The following is a 19,928-nucleotide window of genomic DNA, read 5'->3' as shown; positions in this document are numbered from 1 at the left end:
AACAGCATATGCATGTACAAGTAGTCTGTCCACTCCTCGACGAAGGATAGGTAGATATGGAACAACACATGAACTGTGCGCTGTACCTGTAGTGTACAAATGTGTAACATCAATATCAAGCCTATCGGCCAAGCATCGTGGCTGATTAGTTATATGGCGGCTCGGTGAAGTTGACAAGAAGTCCATCTGTGGACAAATAAGCAATTTGGTGAGCTTTTCAGCTCGCCGTTGGCTGTTTCCGAGGGCGCCAATCTACCCGATCCCTGCAGCTCGGCACGCCACGACAAGGTTCTGCTCAGGCCCGGTCCAATACGTATCATTTCTTCAACACCCAATTGAACGCTTCGTGTTCGCATGCGTCCATGCAAGCCTCGTTCCCATGGGCAAAGCAATCGAGCGGTCCGCGCCGTGCTGCAATCCAGGGCCCGAGATAGGTAAATGCTTGGCCATCACCGTCACACAGACCTTTGGTGTGATGACGAATCCCCTTCCGTCCTTGGTTATCAAAGGGGCCTCTACCATACCTCGAGGGTACCGGCCAGCGCCCTGCTTCCTCGATGAGGAGCTGCAGCCCTAGCCCGGGCGATCCCAACCTGATAATGCCACCCCAAAGAGGGTTGTTTGCCAACTAGTGTCGGGAGCGGCAACGACCAAGAACGTTAGTCTCACCAGTGGTGCCCCCCATGATGATCCGGTGGCGGGAGGCGGGAGCTGAACTGGGTAATGGGCCCCGTCTTTATCCTCGTCCGCGTGTTGCTTTTTGACTTTCCCAGGCGTCGCCTTTCCACAGCTTCGGGCATCGATGCGGCTTCCCTAGTCTGGAGACGGTCTGCGCCGCTAGGAAGATAGGACACACAGTATGGTTGATCGTATATAACCTATGACACCCCGAGGAAGAGCCCGCTCGCCGGCCTTCCCCCACACTGGGGAACCCGTAGCTCTTCGTTGTCGTCGCTGTGCTTTCCCAAATGAGAGTCATATTTCCTTCCTATGGCTTGAGGTGTCTTGAAAGCTCTTGAGCTACCCACGTGAGGTTGACGGTTGGCGTGTTTCTCGTGGCACGGCAAGTCTTGACCGTCGAAGCCTTACAAGCCGTCTTTTGATACGCCGGGACCAGGCGTAATTGAGTCCTTCAGGATGGCAGGCAAGAACAACAAGACGTCCCTCGCAAGTGTTGGCCGGATGCCAATGATCTCGGAGGATGAGCAGGGACAACTTGCGCCCGCCCTCCCCGCGCGGTCTGGCCGGCGTTCGGCGATCAGATCAGGGGCGGCGGACCCTGTCAGTCAATGGTCGATTACGCCGCCGTCGTCCACAGCCAGTAGCGATGAGTCCCCGTCTGAATACAAGGGACCGCCACCGAGGGCGCCGTCCAAGACGGAGGAGTGGTTCCGACGGAGGGGCGGGTGGTATCGCGTCGGCCTCTTGGCCTTCTTGATCGTTGCTCTCGTCGTTGGGCTGGGAGCGGGCCTGGGCATCGGACTCCGCAAGAAGAACCAGTACGAGACCCCTCCTGACGACATCTTCACTTGTGTGGGGACCAGCTCACTGACAAGTCTTTCTTCTTGACCAGGCACTCTTCGACGACGCCACCAAGCAGCTCCAGCCCACAGCCCGCCCTCTTCCCCTCGGGCTCCTACTCCTTCACCGCCGCCCTGGTCAACACCTCCACGGCCTGCTCCTCCGACCCGCAGGCCTTCGCCTGCTACCCGTACAGCACCTACTCCCCCTCGGACCCGGCGTCCTCGGCCGCCACCTTCCACTGGGTCATCGCGCAGCTCAACAGCTTCACCTACGCCGTCTCGTCGAGCGCCAGCCCCTTCGCGCCGTCCTTCGCCAACGTCACCATGGCCCTGCTCGACGGCAACCAGCACGCCGAGCGCCTCGCCTTCGAGTTCCCCGCCGCCGTCTCCGTCGTCGTGCCCCCCGGCGCCACCACGTGCTGGTACAACGGCACCGTCTTCTCGGCGACGCTGTGGACGCGCATGCGCGCGACCTACCCCCCCGGCGTGGAGGCGGCGCCGCCGCCGACCAACGCGTCGACCAACTTTGCGGCGTGGCCCTTCCGGGTGGAGATCGTGCAGCGGCAGCGGGCCGGGGCCGGGGTGCCGGACTGTCGGGACCGGAGCGGGCAGCCGCTGGACGGGCTGGCCGGGAGCGGCGATTGCGGCTGCTGGTATTCGAATTACGGGTTGGGCAATGGTAGTAGGAGTGATGCTGGGAAGAGGTGGACCGGGTGAAAGGGTTTTGTAAGATGAAGGAGAAACCGAATACCAAGTTGTTGAGTTGGCGAGCAAGCACGGACTGCCGTGGCGAATAGTGTTATAGCACTGCTCCTGCTGTTGCTCAAGACCAGAAAGCAACTAGGAGTTGCTGGAACTCGGGGAGCGTCGTTGGCCCAACACCACGCCTATCCCGCCTGCATCACTCCTCAAAGGAGCCAAGCAGCCTTTCGTGGACGAACTTGCCCACATACAGCAGCATATCATGATGCTCTACTTCCACAATATGGCCTCTAGCAAACCACCGGCTCTTGATCTGATAGCCGCGTTTTCCTTGAAGACGAAAAGTACGCGGGATGACCAGGGAAACTCATGATAGCATAGGAAGGTAACACACCAAGTACTGAATAGTTCTTAATCATTTGTCAATTATACATAGTCAAAACTCGATAACGCATCTATATAAATGGCGATTCGTCCATGCCTCGTGGCATGGTATTGTGGGATTGGCTCACCCAGCCCGAGGCCTTCTGCCGGTCCCTTCGACAACTGCCTTTTTGAGACAGACAGCAGCTCTACCTGTCGATACCCGTCAATACCTTATCACGAAACCACCCGGTCACTTGTTACCCTACAGAACCAAAGATCTGCCATTCATAGGTATCTCCGAGACAAATCATCGATCAATGCTCCTTATCATGCTCCGCGAGAGGTGACGGTCCGGATGAGGCTGCCGTTGGGCCAATGATCTTGCCCTGATTAGGAGCCGGCTGGTGACATTGATAATGGAGGGCATGATGCCATTTTTCTTCCCCGATAGACCTCGACTTTCGGGAAACAAGCCGAGTCAATACGACTCTATCTTGCACAGTACAGTAGGCAGCCTTTCTGCTTCCCGGTTACTCACGAGGGAGGGTTGCCCAGACGGGACAAGTGTGATCTAGGCCATCATGGCCGCGTCGTTTTGAGGATACAAGCTCTTGCTTGCCCCCATCCTTGATATTTTCCCCGAGCCAGCCTGGGAGGGTTGCGCCGAGCAGCAAGAGAGTCGATAAGACAGCATGCATCAGCGGGAGATCCCCACCCAACGACGAAAATTCCCGCCTGATCCTCCCCGGTCTCAACCCCCCAAAAAGCGTGTTTATGACACAAAGGTTGTGGTTCCGTTGTCGAGGGGGAGTCGAGAGGCTGCTCAGCAAAGCAGGCACACAACTTAGACGGCCCCAATAATCAGAATAGCCGCAGCTGACTAGCAATTCAGCCTGAATACAACGGGTAAGTCTAGCGCTGTGGGACTCGGCCTTGTTGTCAGTGAGTTTAGAAAATCCCAAACGCCTTGGAAACCCACTTGATGCGGCGCCTGTGGGAAAGCAAAGTTGTGGACCCTGAACCTCTCCGAGTCAAGTTTCTGGAAGATCTCGAGACGGATGGTCATGATATCCTTCCACGAGTGGCAGGGCGTAGGTAGCGGCAGTACTCGGGGAGATGGGCGTTGGGCCCGACTGTCGTTCGAGTGAAGGCAATCCAGCACCCATCAAGACATACTTGTCTACCAAGTACCAAGATGTCGTGTTCGTGAGCTTTCTCACAAGGTCTCTCTCAATATGTCCTGGGTTCACTCGGATTCCCGTCGAGCACCACCACTGCCGCCGCCGCCGCCGCCGCCAATCACGTCACCGCCCTGTGGACCTTGAAGAAGACCCCGACGGGTGCCGACGATTGGGACGGTGGTTTTGAACGCACATACATCTCTGGAGCGTGGGGATCTTTTAATGGCACTAGCCCTGGTACCGAAGAGTCGGAGGCAAGACGCGGAATGTCGGTCCCTCACGTCACATCTAGATGAAGAAGCCCTTCGACAGCAGCCGGCTGAGTCGCTTGGCCTAGGGCCGCCGCCTTATTTGCCATGTGGACTCGGACGAGGTCGTATAAATATCTGAACAAAACAATCTCCCCCGCTCACCGATAGTCACCTGCTGTCTCTCTGTGCTTCCTCTATTTAACCTGTGATTCCAATCTTCCCTCCTCTCGACTACCTATCACAGGTCCTTCCCTTCCTCTTGAACGACTGTTGTAAGAGTCAGTAACCTCACCAATCCAAACCTCGTACTGCTCGTTCTTCTCCTGACCTCCAGTTTCTAGATATCTTCTCCAAGAACCTTCACCCCTACCAGTTCTCAGAGAATATCCCCCTTCAGATCTCCGCACAATGGCTGTTCCCAACATCAAGCTCAACAGCGGCTATGAGATGCCCCAGGTTGGCTTTGGCCTCTGGAAGGTGAGAGAGCCCAGAAACGCCAGGGAAACAGGTCTGGAGTGTCAAGTCTAATTCGTCTTGGGTGTGATTCTCAGGTCGACAACGCAACCTGCGCCGACACTGTCTACAACGCCATCAAGGCTGGCTACAGGCTCTTTGACGGTGCTTGCGGTACGTACATGCGTTGACAAGATCTGCTGCTTTTCTTTCCCCGGCCATGCCCAGCGATATCACCAGGCGGAGTAACACCTCCTCGAGAAGGGGAGAGAGAGAGAGAGAGAGAGAGAGAGAGAGAGAGAGAGAGAGATGTAGAGAGGAGAAGAGGAAGAGACCAAAGAAGAGGAGCCCACAAGACCTCTCTGCCTGCGAGCTGCATTGCCTCGAGAAGACCAAGAATCAATTTACCCCTCGACTTCTTCATTCATCCACGGAACCCTGGCCCCCCTGCTCGACCAGACCCCCACCGAACAAGCCCCAAATCCACCCACTCGCCCACCCAACCACCTGTACCCTTGCCTGCGTGTACCTAGCTGCGCTAAAGCCAATTCCACATCTGGTAATTTGCTTTGTCCACTTACACGCATCCCTGCAACTCGCGGACCAACACCACCACCACCACCACCACCATCACCACCATCATCACTATCTCCGTCTCAGTACTCTTCACGCCCCCTCCACCACCTTGCAGTTGCTAGAGATCTCCGAAGGAGAGAAAAAGAAGAAGAAGAAAGAAAAAAAAAAGAAGAAAAAAAAGCAATAGAAAAATGCTGACACCCCCCCCTGCACAGACTACGGCAACGAGGTCGAGTGCGGCCAGGGCGTCGCCCGCGCCATCAAGGACGGCCTCGTCCGGCGCGAGGACCTCTTCATCGTCTCCAAGCTGTGGAACACCTTCCACGACGGCGAGCGCGTCGAGCCCATCGCCCGCAAGCAGCTCGCCGACTGGGGCGTCGACTACTTCGACCTCTACCTGATCCACTTCCCCGTCGCCCTCGCCTACGTCGACCCGGCCGTCCGCTACCCGCCGGGCTGGCACTACGACGGCGTGTCCGAGGTCCGCACCTCGCGCGCCTCGATCCAGGAGACCTGGGCGGCCATGGAGCGGCTCGTCGACGCCGGGCTCGCGCGCTCCATCGGCGTCTCCAACTTCCAGGCCCAGCTGCTGTACGACCTGCTGCGGTACGCGCGCGTCCCGCCCGCGACCCTGCAGATCGAGCACCACCCCTACCTCGTCCAGCCCGAGCTCGTCCGCCTGGCGCAGCACGAGGGCGTCGCCGTGACGGCCTACTCGTCCTTCGGCCCCGCCAGCTTCCAGGAGTTCAACATGGAGCACGCCACGGCGCTGACCCCGCTGACGGAGGAGCAGACGGTCGCCCGCATCGCCCAGCGGCACGGCAAGTCGCCGGCCCAGGTCCTGCTGCGGTGGTCCACCCAGCGCGGCCTCGCCGTCATCCCCAAGTCCAGCAGCGAGGCCCGCATGGCCCAGAACCTCGACTGCACCGCCTGGAGCCTGTCCGACGACGACATCGCCGCCATCAGCGCCCTCGACAAGAAGACCCGCTTCAACCAGCCCTCCAACGTGAGTTTTTCCCTTTTTGCTGGTCTGGGACGGGCTTTTCCTAATCCTAGCTTGTGTTTTTGTTTTTTTCGTTTTTATTTGCTGACCTCTCCGCACAGTACTTCCCCACCGAGAAGCTCTGGATCTTTGGCTAAATGCCCATCTGCCTTTTGACCCCCTCCAACACATATTAATACCAGCGATAAAGGAGGACGGACGGGGCGGCATGGAAGCGGGAAAAGAGGGGGGAATCCTTATCAAGGTAGCTTGAACAGCGTCAACATTCCGCCGCATCCATATATCTTTTGGCGCGTGGATCCTTGGGAAAGTGAGGAGGGGCCCGCCAGTTTACATAGACATGGGAATGCATTGATGGGACAAGAAAGAGGAAGGTAAAGTCGCAGATAAAGAGCACCACCAAGAAGCATCTCGCACTATCGCCTATAACCTAGTGGCAGGTACAACCATCTGACAGCCGAGAAGCAAGAGAATCAAAGATGTAGATGAACCGATGGCATCCAGGTGGACAACCACCTTCTTGATTGTATGGATGTCTGTATGCCTGCCGGCGAAGACGCCTGTCAGTCTAATAGCCTTGCTGTCTTCCAGTCTCTGGAACCCACGGCAAGCTATATTCTGCCCTGTAGTGATACATGTAGGAGCTCGTGTCCGTCAAACACGGCTCAAGCTGGATAAAATAAACGGTGCAAACCCCAACGCCGTGCCATGCTATAGTCCATCGTCAGCGCTCTTTGAGCGCATGCATTCCCTCTCAAGTGCGGACAAACGCTATGGGGTGAATTAGTCACCGATTCTGCAGCCACAACGCGTTTTGCCAATTGGGGACTCGACTTACTCGCATCAATCTGCTGCACCTGCGGCAGAGCCAGCCGCACCTTGTTCCTGTACAGGGCCGGGCCCCGTAGCTGGACCGGGTTGCCCTCGAAATAGACCGTCGTGAGCTCCTTCTTGTCCGCCAGCTCTTCCTGCATCTCCATGAAGTCGGAGATCTGGTTGTAGCTTGCCCAGACTTCTTCAAGGTGCACGAGCGGCTTCAGGCCCTTGATACTCGTGATCTTGTTGTTTGAGATCTCGAGAATGCGGAGATTCGTGTTCTTCTCCAGTCCCAAGACGTTCTCGAGCGCGTTGTGCGATATGTATAGCTCCTCGAGCTGCGGAACCTCGCTCAGGGGTGACAAGTCGCGGATGCGGTTGGACTGGATACTGAGCAGACGAAGCTTGGGCAGGCCACCGAGGCCAGTGAGCTCGGTGATCTTGTTCTTGGCCAACCAAAGCTCCTCCAGGGCTTTGAGGGAATCGAGGTTTTCGATAACGCGGATGCGGTTCGAGCCGAGCTCGAGCATGCGCAACTTGTTGAGCCCATCCAAGTTCTCGATGTGGCCGATCTTGTTGGAGACGAAGTAGAGGTCCGTGAGCTCCGTGAGATGATTGATGTGTTTGATGTGGCGGATCTTGTTGAAGCTCAGGTCCAGAGACGTGAGCTTGGTAAGCTCATCGAGCCCGTGGATGTGTGAGATGAGATTGTCGTAAAAGTCAAGTTCCTGGAGCGTTTCGCCCAGAGACGATAGACCCTCGATCCGCTGGATAGCGTTCTGTCGTAGACAGATGCGTAGAACCTTCTTGAAGCGTTCCAGCTTCAGGGCGGGAATGGAGTGCACCCGAGAGTGGGTGCAGATGATTTCGTCCGTGTCCGAGTCTTCGCCGTCGAGCAAGTCTGCAGGAGAATCATAATGACTTAGTACCTAAGCTGCCCCCGCGAGAACTTGATTGCCAACTTACCGTCATCCGCAGCGATCTCCTCGCCAGGCAGGACATTCTCGTCATCTGAGTAGTCGGGGTCTGAGAGCGCCTCTGGATTCGATACCAGGGCATTTTTGGTGTCGCTAAGCTGTCTGCTCGACATGGTCGGACCAGCCGCAACTCGTGGCGGCGTAGACAAAGAGGATGCTTTTTGGTGGTGGTTGTTACTGAAAATGCAAGGGCAAAGTCGGGGATGGTAGGTATTGATGCTGGTGTTGTTGCATAGGTGGGCTGAGCCCGAAAATTAGGTGATATACAGTGGCTCTTGCCCCATTTACACCCTCCACTCCCGGGGGGACCAAAACACAAGTCGACCCCGCCTTGCTCTCCAAGCTGCATGTGCGCTGTCAAGGCGGCTCCAGCGGCGCTTGCATGTGCTGGCCTCGAGGCCCCCACAGAGGCGCATCCATTGTTGCGATCCGTCAGGCATGACGAATGGGACTCTAGAATTGATGACACCACCTGGGGCGAGTCAAAGTCGAACACATCAGGGATGCAACTCACTTCACGCTTACTTGCAGGAGATCGTGAATACAGGGTTGGGTTGGTTGGACCCTTTGTCAGGTGTTTAGGTACCCTTGCTTTTCGTTCATTCTGCTCCTGTGAAGGACGCCTGCTGTGATACCTTATTGCCCAATATTCTGGAGAGGTGAACTCTTATCTTGTTTTATTCACTACCCCGGCCCGACCACTGGGGACCCGGCCTCACAGCCGGTCTTCCGCTCGCGTCCATGAGCACCAATTGAGATCATGACTATTCGGCGCCTTGGCCTGGGTCATCTCGCCCTCCGACATGCCGTCTCACAAGCCAATGGCCTTCGTCTACAAACCAGCTCGTGGCCATGGTTGATTTCCCACGCGCCCTCCCCGCCTGGCGTTGGTCTTGGGGAGAAGAGGAGGTCGATCCATTCAAACGCTTTCATTCTGCCGCCTCTCATGTTCACTGGCCTGCTGGCGGCGATGTGGGTATGGAAGTGTTTCATGATGATTGTCTTTCAGAACAAGATTATCTACATGCCAGGTCTTCCGCCAAATGCTCGGAGCGAGAGGATCGAGACATATGAAAAAGAGTGTACGGGCGTCCGATGGAGGGCGGAACGAACCCGTGCCGAAGACGGCACCAACATAGCACTCGCGGTTGGAGATGTCACTCTACCAGATGGAAAGGCGAGTTCAGAGCCATCATCTCACATATACATCTTATACTTTCAGGGTGGGTTGAAAGAACGACAAAAGATCGTGAACCCTGTCGCAACCAGTCCAGAGCTGACTTGAGTGGCACAGGCAATGCATCGTCGCTTCCACCTCGTCTGCCGTACTTGTCAAAGGTCCTTCGGCCTATTGCGAAGCTCGACGAGGTGCGCAAAGGAAGGACTCGTGTCACCATGGTCTGTCTCAGCTACCGAGGCTACTGGACGTCCAAGGGAAGCCCATCGGAGACAGGCATCAACCAAGATGCAGTCGCGGCAGTGAAATGGGTTGCTCAGCTTCACGAGAACACCTATGCGAACAACCAAGATGACAGACTGGTGAAGCCGACACTGCTCTTATGGGGACAAAGCATTGGGTCGGGTATTGCAACGAACCTAGCGGCTGCATGTGCAATGGATGCGCCCATGCCCGTGAGAGCAATGATTTTGGAAACACCATTTCTCTCGGTGCGAGAAATGTTGGTCATCCTATATCCTTGGAAATGGGTACCCTATAGGTACCTCTGGCCTTTCCTTCGTAATCATCTGGATAGTTGGAGGAATCTCGGCACGATCACCGATTGTCACAGAGCGAAGAATGCAACTTTACCAAAGATATTCATCCTCGAAGCTGGGAAAGATGAGTTGGTTCCCGCTGAGCAGGGAACAAGACTACATCAGAGGTGTCTAGAGCTTGCATTACCGGTCGAGAAAAAGACTGTCGCTGGTGCCTTTCATAACGAGGCGATCGTGCGACTGGATGGCCGACAAGCGGTCACCGACTTCATCAGCAGACAGATCACGACACCGGCGCGGCGGTAACGGGCCTCGAATACTGGAATTTGCGATTGCAGATTAGCTAACTCCAAACTGCTTTCACATCAGCAACCTCATTTGAGAAGCAATCTGGGACTCTCAAACAGGTGCAGAGTTTCAGGAGGTGGCAACACATCCCATCCCCATCCGCATCCCTGATAAGGTTTCCAAGAGGGAGGGGGCAAGAATAATCGACGGAATTCATCAGGAGATACCTCAATGTTAATATTGCATATCTTTGCTCTGGGACCTGCGAGGGCTATTCCGCTGCGGAAAACAGATGGATTTGATGGATGGTCAAGTACTTCTGTTAGCAGCCCGTCGACTTAACTTGGGTTTCTCAATGCACACACGGGGAGGAGGCGATGCTTGTGGAGAGCGACAAACCCAACTCAAGGGACCCATGTTGGGATCAAAAGCAATTTTCCAGAATCCGGTCTAAGCTGGACTCGGCGACGGCTGAGGATGGAGAGGGGTAGGTGGTAGCGGTGGTGAATACTGGTGAAGCTCGGATGAATAATTCACAGGTGCGAGAAAACGGCCCGTTGGACGATGAAGAGTCAATCGGTCCTACGCCGGGCACCCGAGGCCAGACATTGCTCAATTGACGTCGAGTATGACTCGATTAAGGACATGACCATTCTGGTCGCCTTTGTTCTTCGAAATTCCGACATTTTATTTGCGGACTGGGCGAATAAAGTCGGGGGGTTGGTGATGATGGATGCCTTATGATCCCAGCACAAGTTCACGCACATCGAGACAAGGCAAGCAGGCAGCTCTGCATCCGTCAGCTCCGCATTACTTTCGCCATTGGCCGGGGGTGCTTGAGCCCAAAAAAGCAACGAGAGGCAGGTTTTTCGAGCTTCCAAGCCCTGCTAATGTGCAACCGGCACTTGCATCCGCAGCCCATCCCCTCGAGCTGATGGAGCGATTTCCACCCATCAACCCTGTTGGTGTCGGGAAAAGGAGTCAAGGGAGTCACTGCAGTGTCTGAACTGTCTGACCAGCGGCACACCAACTCCACCTTCTGATCCTCACCCCTGCCGGCCCTGGCAGAAGCCCCCGTCGGCCCCGTCCCTCCTACCCACTGACCAGCAAATGAGAATCACGTGTGTTGGCGTTGATATCGCGCTTACGGAGCGACCCCCCCTCGCACCGAGATTACGACTATCACCAAAAAGCGCGCCAGGTTCTCCTCCAGGCAGAAAATGCTGAAGTGTGCATGTACCACCGCATGGGCCCCCTATGGCTGTCCCCTATATATAGGTGGCCTTCCTGCCGCTCAGGAATTTCCTCAAAATCTCGCCTCTCTCGCTGCGAGTCGGTTGCCTCAGGTAGGTCGGTCATTGTCTAGGTAGAGAATCACATCGTTTTTCATTTTCCATGCTCATTTCACAACCTTTCGCACCCGACATCGCCTGCGATACCGGTCGTTTATTTATTTTCGCTCTTAGCGGAATTAAATCGTCGTCGTCGATGCAATAAGTCTCGGAAATCCTGCTCCGGTCCTTTTTCGTCTCATCCAGCCACCATGTTCAGCCGAACACAGAACAAGAGCTTTTCCAAGAGCTCAAAGATACACAAGTCCAGCGCTTCGTTTAGTAAAGATGCCGGTGTGTCGAAGCGTCGTCACGAATCACGCCCTCGTCGCCCGACGACGGCAACGACTGCGACTACCGCTGCCAGCGACGGATCACCGTTGATGACCAAGTATGTCTGCTCCACTGTCATGGCTATTCATGCACGTATGCAAGTCATAGCTAACGGTTTGGCTTGCAGCAATCTGACTTCTGCCATCGTCACGCTTGTGGTCGGCCAAGAACAGAGGATTTTCGCCGCGCACGAAGACGTCCTCTGCGCTTCACCCTTCTTCCAAGAACTGCTCCGAGGCCAATACATGGAGTCGCAGTCGAAGCGCATCGCCCTTCCCGAGGAGGAGCCCGAAATCTTCTCGTCGGTTCTCGAGTACCTATACAAGGGCGACTACTACCCTCGACTGATGCACAACAAGAGGCGAAACTCGTGGGAGCTCGAGGCGCCAGCCGAAGATGGGCGTGGTGTCGAGTCGACCATCTATCATCACGCTGTGGACGGTGACCTCTTGAAGGATACTGTCATCTATTGCGCTGCAGAGAAATACGGGCTCGAGGAGCTTAAGCGGGTCGCGCTTCGGAAGCAGGGCCTTCGTGAGTGAACTGGCCGAGCTAGCTACGCTGTCAAGTATTCTGTGTCAAACTAACACACTACAGAATCCGGGATCCAGTGCAGTACCATCCTCACCTCGGCAAGATATGCGTATGCCAACACTCCCGACACGGATTCCAAGCTGCGGGCCCACTATCTCGCTCTCATTATCCGCAGCCGCAGCACGTTCAAGCGGAGCGGGACGATGCAGCTGGAAATGTTCAACGGAGGCACCCAACTCTTCTTCGACCTCTTTGTAGCCTTGTGCAATCATGTGGATGACATTGCCACCGCTTCGTAAGTCATGCGTCGTTTGCTATTACACGTGTCCAACGCTGACTGGTTTCCGAAAAAAAAACAGGTCAACACCTCGAAGCAACCGTCACTTCTAGGCCTCCGCAAGGCTGTGCTCTCTAGGTGCACACACTGCGACTCTAAGTTTGCCTTGTCACATCACACTCGCCTCTTGTCATCTTGGCCAACCAAACTCGGCCACCAAAAAAAAAATACACCTTCTCAACCGCGAACCTTAATGACTTATGTTTCTCTTACTGTTGTTTCATTCTTACATTCTCGCTCACGACAAAGATTTCGACCATCAGAGGGATAGGTCACTATTGGTATCATTACAAAGACTTGGAGCAGGCGTTTTCTTTTGGGGTGAATGCTTTTCTGTAGTCTTTTGCTTACTCTTGCTGGCGTGGGCTGTTTTCGGAGGATCTTGTCATCGTCTTCACTTGTAACATATCATCTTCAAAAAGTCTTGTGGGCATCGTCAGGCAGCTGGAAGCAATCCCGGACGATGGATGAGGCACACTGTGGGAATAGGGCCGAGCTTTTGCGTTCGCTCACAATTTATGGCTCTTGAGGTTAGACTGTCATCTCGAAGGAAGAGACCGGATTAGTGGCAGGAAAGGGAAATCTACTGTATCATTATCATTCTTGACAGTCTCTTCTGCGGGTAGAATTATCGTGAGATTCAGATTGGCCTACTTTAACTAGCAAGTTTGTTTGCATGGGGTGTGAGATTGGGACTACTCTGGAACCCGGATCGGGAGCATTGCCACTGAGAGGTAGTATCGTGGGAGACATGTCTCGCCATATCTGTGAGGCTTGACACGATGCAAGGCTACTGCACTCCGGCAAGGCGAGTGTGGCTCAGGATCAGACGCAAGAGACAAGCAGGAGCTCATTCACACCAATCGGGGCCTGAAGCCTCATCTCAAGCGGCATCCACACACACCTACCCCTTCGCACAACATCCTTGCACAGAAGAGATGACTCACAGGGTGTGGGTACACGCGAACCGGGAGAGCTTAAGTGCTTGCGTACGGGACAATCCCTCCACGTACAGGCTCCACAAGCTGCACCGTGAATGTGGTACATCCCCCTGTTCCCGACTCTAGCCCGATGCACTTGAGTTTACTTCTTTTCACTGATGTGCCGACTGTTTCTCCCTGTGAGGTGATGGCGGACGGGGGATACTCCCGGCTGGTTGGATGGCTGTGGGGTGGGATGGGTGACTAGTCCTTCACAGATGTCACGTCGCTCCGCAGAGAAGATGATTGTGCAACTCTATTTGTCTAATGCTAAGATCCCGCCGAGCTATCAAAGTACACGGGCCGGGACTGTGAGTCGATGGGGCAGGAGCTAGAAACTGCATGCAGAATGCACTGTCGTGCATGACCAGGGATTGAGCACTTGCTCATACCACCCGCCGGCAGACAACGAGTTGCTGCAGCGAACCACAAAGTATGCAGAGGGCGCCGTGATAGCTTCGCCATCTATGACTCTTGCTTCTTCGGCCCTTGTGTGTCGTCCCATAATCTGCTCGATCTGACGATACAGATTTCCTAAAGAGCTGGCCACGACGTATCAGTGCTGCCATATGATGTTCATGGTACACCAAGTGTGGCTTTGCTGTTGTATTCTGCATTGAATTCCAAAAGCATATGACTCTGTTTCGTGAGAAAAGCCAGCCTTCACGTCTGAAGGTATCGAGTAGCCATGTCAGACACCTGTACCAGGGAACGCACCAGCCTTGCTCAATACAACAATGCCCCTCTCACGATGTATGTAGCCTTTCATGAGGTTCTGTGAAGTTCATGATGTTAGTAAATAATGAATGAGAGAAAGAGAATTCATGCACCCAGGCAGTGACAGAGAAGGTGGTCTGTTCCTGAGTTCAGGGGACTTGTGATCATATGCAGAGTCCCCTTCACAGGTGACAGTCAGTGGTGACTTACCTTGTAGATCATGTTGGCTAGCAGGCACTCGACCTCATCCCCATCGATCCTCTCTTGACTGCCTAGACTGATAGCCGCGGCAAATTCTGCGACAGGTACTCGAGTCCGCCTCATTGGTGACGCGCCAGGCTCCTTGGCTTCCTCAAAGCCGCCAGCAATGAAGACTTTGCGCAACAGGTTTCGCAGGGCGATATCACGGCCTCGTTCTAGAGTTAGGTAGATCCGGCGCTTGACAAATTCCTCCTCGCCTTCTTGAAGTGCTAGGTCAAAGTTGTGCAGCTGACCCTTCTTGATGCATTGCGAGAGCGGGCCGAAAAGAGCCTGCAGTCTAGGATAGGGCCTGAGAAGCTCTTGAGTGGGTAGGGTATGAGTGGTGAGTAGATGGCATGGAATGAGGTAGGTTAGGATCAATCTGTGGTGTGCACGTTAGTCAAGGTGCAAACTGAACACCAGGATGCAGGATGCCTACTCTTGATTTCGTTTGGCATCTTTGTGACAAAGCATCCATGCGGCGGTCAGATGCTTCTCTGCCTAAGTGTTGTTAGCATAGTCATATTGAGTCGGTGATCAAAGCTGCATACCTCTGTGTAGTTCTCCTCAAGGAAGAACAGCACACCCTGGTAGTATTTGAAGGTCACCTGCTGCGAAAGCGGGAATGAGTCAAGAGCTGGCATATCGCCCTGGTAAGCATTCAGTGCTTTGAGGACATTCCTGGAGAGGCTGGCTGAATTCAACCTGAAATATGTCTTGAAGAGAAGGTTGATGACGCCATAAATGCCCCATTTCCTTGACTCGGCAAGATCCGGGGTTCGGTCGCTCAAGCACAGAGTGAAGATGCGGTTCAGTTGTCTTGCACAGTCTTCAAGATGCTGGTGCTTCTCTGTCTCAGGGTCGAAATCGTCCTGGAAAGAGGCGCCTTGGTCATTGGCGTTCTTGCTCCTCTCGTCATCAGCTTTGATCGCGAATATCCTCAGATACTTGCCGATGACGTAGACGCAGGGTATGGACCAGGCCTCAAAGCCATGATTAGTGTAGCCTCTAGTTATGGCAGTGGTCAGATCCCTCCAGGTCTCGAACACTTTGGTCCATGAGGTCGTGTCATTGTCGCCAAGCTGACCAGTCACGGTCAGGATCTCTCCGATTGCCTTCCAAAATAGATAGTACACTTCCACCCATCCCTCTACTGTTGACCTGGAAAGCCCCGTGGACGATGTTGCTCGTTGAATGTTGCGTTTGATAAGGTTCCTGGCCTCATGATAGTTCGTGCTGCGCCAGATCTTCAGAAGGCGATCAGGGTCACTGGACGGGGCCTCGGGCGTGAAAGTGCTGGCAAGTTGATATCCCGCACGCTTCGAGGTTGCCTCGCCAAAGTCGCGAAAAAGCGAATCCATTATGATGGAGAATGCTTCTTCAGCCTCGTATCGCAAGCCACGCGATTCAAGGGATTCCAGTGTTGTTTGAAGGTTCAGGCCGAGATGTATCAGAGCAGGCGTATGGTGGTGCTGAGAGCTTGTGAGAGAGGAATGATGAGATTGATTGGCTCGAGCTGCGGTAGGTGGAGCTGTCTGAATAAGGTTAGATCAGCTCTCGAGTTTCGAGACCCCAGCCTCTGGCTCGAGGCCCACGTGCACCGCCACATCCACTTTGTGGCTCGAACTCGCTAGCGTTAGGTTTTCTCAGCCCTGACATTGAATTTCTACACTACGATTTTTTTCGCAGCCCATTTCTGGTCGAAGTTTTGAAGTCAGCTAACCTCAACAGCAACGACCAAGCATTCAAGGTGAGTCCTGTCCATCACCACCACAATCTATTCAGTACTGACATCTCTCAAGATGGGTAAGCAGTTAATCTTCACTTTTCCCCGGTGCAGGTGTTGGAACGATGGCCATGTCGACCGAGAAGCCCCCCGACGATTTCGCGATCATGGACCCAAGTGCGCCAGGAACCACGCCCACGGACGGCAGCCGACATTTATCGATACGAAGTCATTTTATGTGGCAGTGAGGAATTGATTATGAGCGACTTGGACGTTTCTAGAGTCGATCTGACGCGATATGACGGACATGACGACGGAAGATTCGACAAATTGTCAAGGGGCATCTCGGCGACATTACAGCCGTCGAACTGGGGGAACAAGGCAAATTATCTCTTGCGGGTGGCTAACATGCGGTTTCCAGGTCGCCTTCAGGAATACCAGGTCATTGGCAGACATCTGCCGACCGAGAACAACCCTACCCCGGCCCTGTACCGGATGCGAATCTTCGCTCCCAACACGGTCGTTGCCAAGTCCCGTTTCTGGTACTTCTTGCGCGGCCTGAAGAAGGTCAAGAAGGCCACCGGCGAGATCGTCAGCGTCAATGCGGTATGTTGCGATGGACTCGATGCGCGAATGGCCAGATTGCTCATTCAATATTTTTTTTTAGATCGCCGAGAAGCACCCCCTGAAGGTCAAGAACTTCGGTGTCTGGATCCGCTACGACTCTCGCTCTGGCACTCACAACATGTACAAGGAGTACCGTGAGCTCTCCAGGACCGACGCTGTCGAGGCCCTCTACTCCGACATGGCCGCCCGCCACCGTGCCCGCTTCCGGTCGATTCACGTAAGTATTGCCGTGCGTATTGAGATACGCACAGCCCATGCTGACCAGTGTTCAGATTCTCCGCGTTGTCGAGCTCGAGAAGACCGAGGACATCAAGAGGCCCTACATCAAGCAGCTCACCACCAAGGGCCTCACGTTCCCCCTCCCCCACCGTGTCCCCAAGACCTCCACCAAGAAGATCTTCAGCGCGAAGCGACCGTCGACTTTTGCTTAAAGGGTATCGTGCAGTGGGGATTTGGGCGGGTTTCCAGGTGTTTATTACGGCTCAGGGAAATGTCACTAGCATTTGCTCAATAGGCAGAGCATAAATGAAGTCAAAAATTTTCGCATCCACCAAAAAGAAGAGTTCAACGTATGCATGAAGTGGAGCTGGGGTATCTTGTGATTGAAAACTATGAGAGGAGCGGCTACAACACCCAGCTCGAGGGCATGATGTCTTGAGCATCAGTGTTGGCATCATAAGCGTCCTGGACAAATTCTGTCCAGGTTGTCCAATCCATTACTGGATCATTCAGATCCTGCCCGGCATCTTGATTAAAGAAGCTAGATGCAAACTGTGGAAACTGGTTGAAGTCAGGCAATACCAGTGATGGGGAGTCGGCTGCAATAGGGGGGCTGCGATCGAGATTGAGTTGAGCATTGTAAGCCCTGGGCAGATCAATCTCAGCGGAGTCTCCTCCCGCCAGTGCACTGCTGGCCTCACCAGCCGCGGGCTGCTGTTGTCCATGGCCAGCCTGCGGCTGCTCTTGGGCCCTGGCACGGGCTTCTCGCGCCCTCTTGAGCAGCTTCCGTATCGGCTTCCACAGGGTGCCCCGCTTGGCGTCGGCGATGCGGTCCCTCCACATGGGGAAGACCTTGTCGATGATGCGCCAGGCCCTGTCGACGAGCTCGCCGCGGGTCTGCTCGCACAGCTCGGCGAGGGCGACGGCGAGCGGGTGCCACTGGACGTAGGTCTCGGTCCACCACTCGTGGTGCTCGGCGCCGGAGCAGGTGCGGATGACCTCGCTGAGCTCGAGGACGGCGACGGCCGTGCGCAGGACGTTCTCGCGGGGCACGCTGGGGCGGGTGGCGGCGAGGCGGGCCTGGAAGGGGTACTGCAGGAAGAGCCAGAACTTGAGGATGATGATGCGCACGGTGCGGGCGGCGAGGAAGGAGGGCATGTGGGCCGGGTCGTCGGTCGAGGGCCCGATGAAGAGGGACTCGAGGCGCTGGATCTGCGCGAGGATCTCCTCCTCGGACGAGGCGTTGGCGAAGCGCGCGCCCGGGTCGTTGAGGTGGATGAAGAAGCCCGACGACATGGCGCTGCAGAGGCTCATGGACGTGTCGGTGGGCCCCTCGCGCCCGACGATGGGCGCGTGGTCGTCCGGGCCGAAGTCGGCGTCGTCGATGTTGGTCGGCAGGATGGTGTCGAAGGAGTCGGTGTTGATGAGGGGCTCGGTGCCGCGGTCCTCGACGGCGCGGATGTCGATGACGACGAGCTGCCACCAGACCCGCCGGCGCAGCTCCGCGACGTAGGGCGGGAAGCTGGAGCCGTCGCCGTCCGAGTGCAGGCCCAGGGCGCGGGCCAGGCGCACCGCGAGGGCGAGCAGGGCCCAGGAGGCGCGGCAGCCGCTGTGGGCCCTCAGGCAGCCGACGTAGATGGTCAGCGCCTGGATGACCTCCAGGTCCGTCGTGTTGAGGTAGTCGGCCTTGGCCAGCGCGATCTCGGTGGCCAGGCGGAAGCGCTCGGCCAGCACGTGCTGCGGCTCGCCCAGATTGTCCAGGCACGCCTGGTTGCGGGAGCTCACGGCCGCGCCGAAATACATGGCGAAGAGGAGGCATTCCGGCAAGGTAGACGTGAACTGTGCCCGGCCCGACTTGACAAACCTCTCGATCTCCCTGACTATGGTCGGCTTGTGTATGATTTTCAGGACCAGGTCCACGTTGGTGAAATAGGTCGAACAGAGGTATGATATATGTTCAGGAGACGGCTGGGTGAGCAAGCCCTGTGTTGCTGAGGCCGGGTTACCGAACATGCCATACGAGGTAGCCGTCAGAGGTGCGGGGGGTGATCTTTCCGAAGACTCGGGGCTGGTCTCGTCTGCATCCTCTCCCTCGCTTTCCTCGTCGTCACTCGGTTGCTCGAGAGTCTGCTTGAGGCCTTCCACCTCGCTACATAGCGTTGACCAGAAGACTGGGCTGAGATATTTATCGACCGAGCCACGACTCGGCTCTGGTCTCAGAGGCACAGCCTTGAGTTCTTCGGGGTTGTCCGGCGCCTCGGGGCCTGCTGGCACAGCGGCTCCGGCTGTTGCGGGGGGCAGTGTCGCGCCTCCTGGGCCGGGTCCAAGCTCCTGGTCGACGGAGCCGAGGGCTCCGGGATCAAAGGTACCGACAATACCCTCGAGGCGGGACAGTCGGTTGAGCAGCTCGGTCTGGCGGTTGTTGCGAGGCTTGCGGTGGCGCTTGCGGTCCGGGAAGACGCACGGCACGCCGATACGGCGACACGGGGCGCAGGCCGGGTGGACCTTGTCACACTTGACCTTGCGCTGCCGACAGGTGGTGCAGCTGAGCGGTTTCAGTGCCCTTTCGCCATCCCTCTTGGTACTTGACATGGTTTCTCGCCGGGCGAAGACCCCCCGTGATCTCGGGTGCAGTCTCAGGTGCAGTCTCAGGGCTGTACCTTCTACGGTATGCGTATGCCTCTGGTGGTATGACAATTATGAATCGTGGCCGAGAGAGGTCCGAGCAATTAACCGCGAGGCAAATACGTAGCTGGAGCTAGTTGTACAGCAATTTTGATGCTGGTATTCTTGCGGATCGAGACTGTCACTGCAAAGACTGGAAGACTTGCTGTTGCGGTTCACACTCAAACTCACGATAAGAACACAAAGGAAGATCGGCGACTCGAGACGTCCATGACTTCAATGGTGTCGAGTCTAGAGCGGGTCAAATCCGGGCAGTTTTTATCAAGTACTGCTTTCAAAAATTAGGTGGTGGGCTGCCCCGATTTCCACGAAGCGATACCTGAGGAGGAATCGGAATTTAAGCCTGC

The 19,928-nt window shown here is 55.6% G+C and overlaps 8 protein-coding genes across 8 annotated transcripts; 5 read left to right on the top strand and 3 right to left on the bottom strand.

The window, feature by feature from the left end:
* Positions 1 to 1,137: 1,137 nt before the first annotated feature.
* E0L32_003274 (uncharacterized protein) lies at positions 1,138 to 2,240 on the top strand (the record flags this gene model as incomplete). Its single annotated transcript, XM_031137556.1, has 2 exons — positions 1,138 to 1,499; positions 1,574 to 2,240. 2 exons carry the CDS (start codon positions 1,138 to 1,140, stop codon positions 2,238 to 2,240), a joined length of 1,029 nt encoding a protein of 342 aa, XP_030998867.1.
* A 2,191-nt stretch (positions 2,241 to 4,431) lies between these two features.
* On the top strand, positions 4,432 to 6,192 carry E0L32_003273 (uncharacterized protein; the record flags this gene model as incomplete). Its single annotated transcript, XM_031137555.1, has 4 exons — positions 4,432 to 4,500; positions 4,575 to 4,650; positions 5,268 to 6,058; positions 6,157 to 6,192. The coding sequence occupies 4 exons, from the start codon at positions 4,432 to 4,434 to the stop codon at positions 6,190 to 6,192; spliced, it is 972 nt and encodes a 323-aa protein (XP_030998866.1).
* Positions 6,193 to 6,809: 617 nt separating this feature from the next.
* Positions 6,810 to 7,961, bottom strand: E0L32_003272 (uncharacterized protein; the record flags this gene model as incomplete). The annotated part of the gene is made up of 3 exons (XM_031137554.1): positions 6,810 to 6,826; positions 6,894 to 7,772; positions 7,838 to 7,961. The coding sequence occupies 3 exons, from the start codon at positions 7,959 to 7,961 to the stop codon at positions 6,810 to 6,812; spliced, it is 1,020 nt and encodes a 339-aa protein (XP_030998865.1).
* A 739-nt stretch (positions 7,962 to 8,700) lies between these two features.
* Positions 8,701 to 9,870, top strand: E0L32_003271 (uncharacterized protein; the record flags this gene model as incomplete). The annotated part of the gene is made up of 3 exons (XM_031137553.1): positions 8,701 to 8,824; positions 8,880 to 9,071; positions 9,143 to 9,870. The coding sequence occupies 3 exons, from the start codon at positions 8,701 to 8,703 to the stop codon at positions 9,868 to 9,870; spliced, it is 1,044 nt and encodes a 347-aa protein (XP_030998864.1).
* Positions 9,871 to 11,395: 1,525 nt separating this feature from the next.
* E0L32_003270 (uncharacterized protein) lies at positions 11,396 to 12,349 on the top strand (the record flags this gene model as incomplete). Its single annotated transcript, XM_031137552.1, has 2 exons — positions 11,396 to 12,050; positions 12,114 to 12,349. 2 exons carry the CDS (start codon positions 11,396 to 11,398, stop codon positions 12,347 to 12,349), a joined length of 891 nt encoding a protein of 296 aa, XP_030998863.1.
* A 1,709-nt stretch (positions 12,350 to 14,058) lies between these two features.
* Positions 14,059 to 15,685, bottom strand: E0L32_003269 (uncharacterized protein; the record flags this gene model as incomplete). The annotated part of the gene is made up of 4 exons (XM_031137550.1): positions 14,059 to 14,142; positions 14,295 to 14,706; positions 14,764 to 14,825; positions 14,876 to 15,685. The coding sequence occupies 4 exons, from the start codon at positions 15,683 to 15,685 to the stop codon at positions 14,059 to 14,061; spliced, it is 1,368 nt and encodes a 455-aa protein (XP_030998862.1).
* A 773-nt stretch (positions 15,686 to 16,458) lies between these two features.
* E0L32_003268 (uncharacterized protein) lies at positions 16,459 to 17,108 on the top strand (the record flags this gene model as incomplete). Its single annotated transcript, XM_031137549.1, has 3 exons — positions 16,459 to 16,656; positions 16,718 to 16,894; positions 16,950 to 17,108. 3 exons carry the CDS (start codon positions 16,459 to 16,461, stop codon positions 17,106 to 17,108), a joined length of 534 nt encoding a protein of 177 aa, XP_030998861.1.
* A 193-nt stretch (positions 17,109 to 17,301) lies between these two features.
* On the bottom strand, positions 17,302 to 19,488 carry E0L32_003267 (uncharacterized protein; the record flags this gene model as incomplete). The annotated part of the gene is made up of 1 exon (XM_031137548.1): positions 17,302 to 19,488. The coding sequence occupies one exon, from the start codon at positions 19,486 to 19,488 to the stop codon at positions 17,302 to 17,304; it is 2,187 nt and encodes a 728-aa protein (XP_030998860.1).
* Between the last annotated feature and the right edge of the window lie 440 nt (positions 19,489 to 19,928).

This window comes from Thyridium curvatum, assembly GCF_004353045.1.
Source record: "Thyridium curvatum strain D216 chromosome Unknown NODE_14_length_560046_cov_85.173820, whole genome shotgun sequence".
Taxonomy (NCBI): Eukaryota; Fungi; Ascomycota; class Sordariomycetes; order Thyridiales; family Thyridiaceae; genus Thyridium; species Thyridium curvatum.
This window is presented reverse-complemented; position numbering and strand designations above follow the sequence as displayed.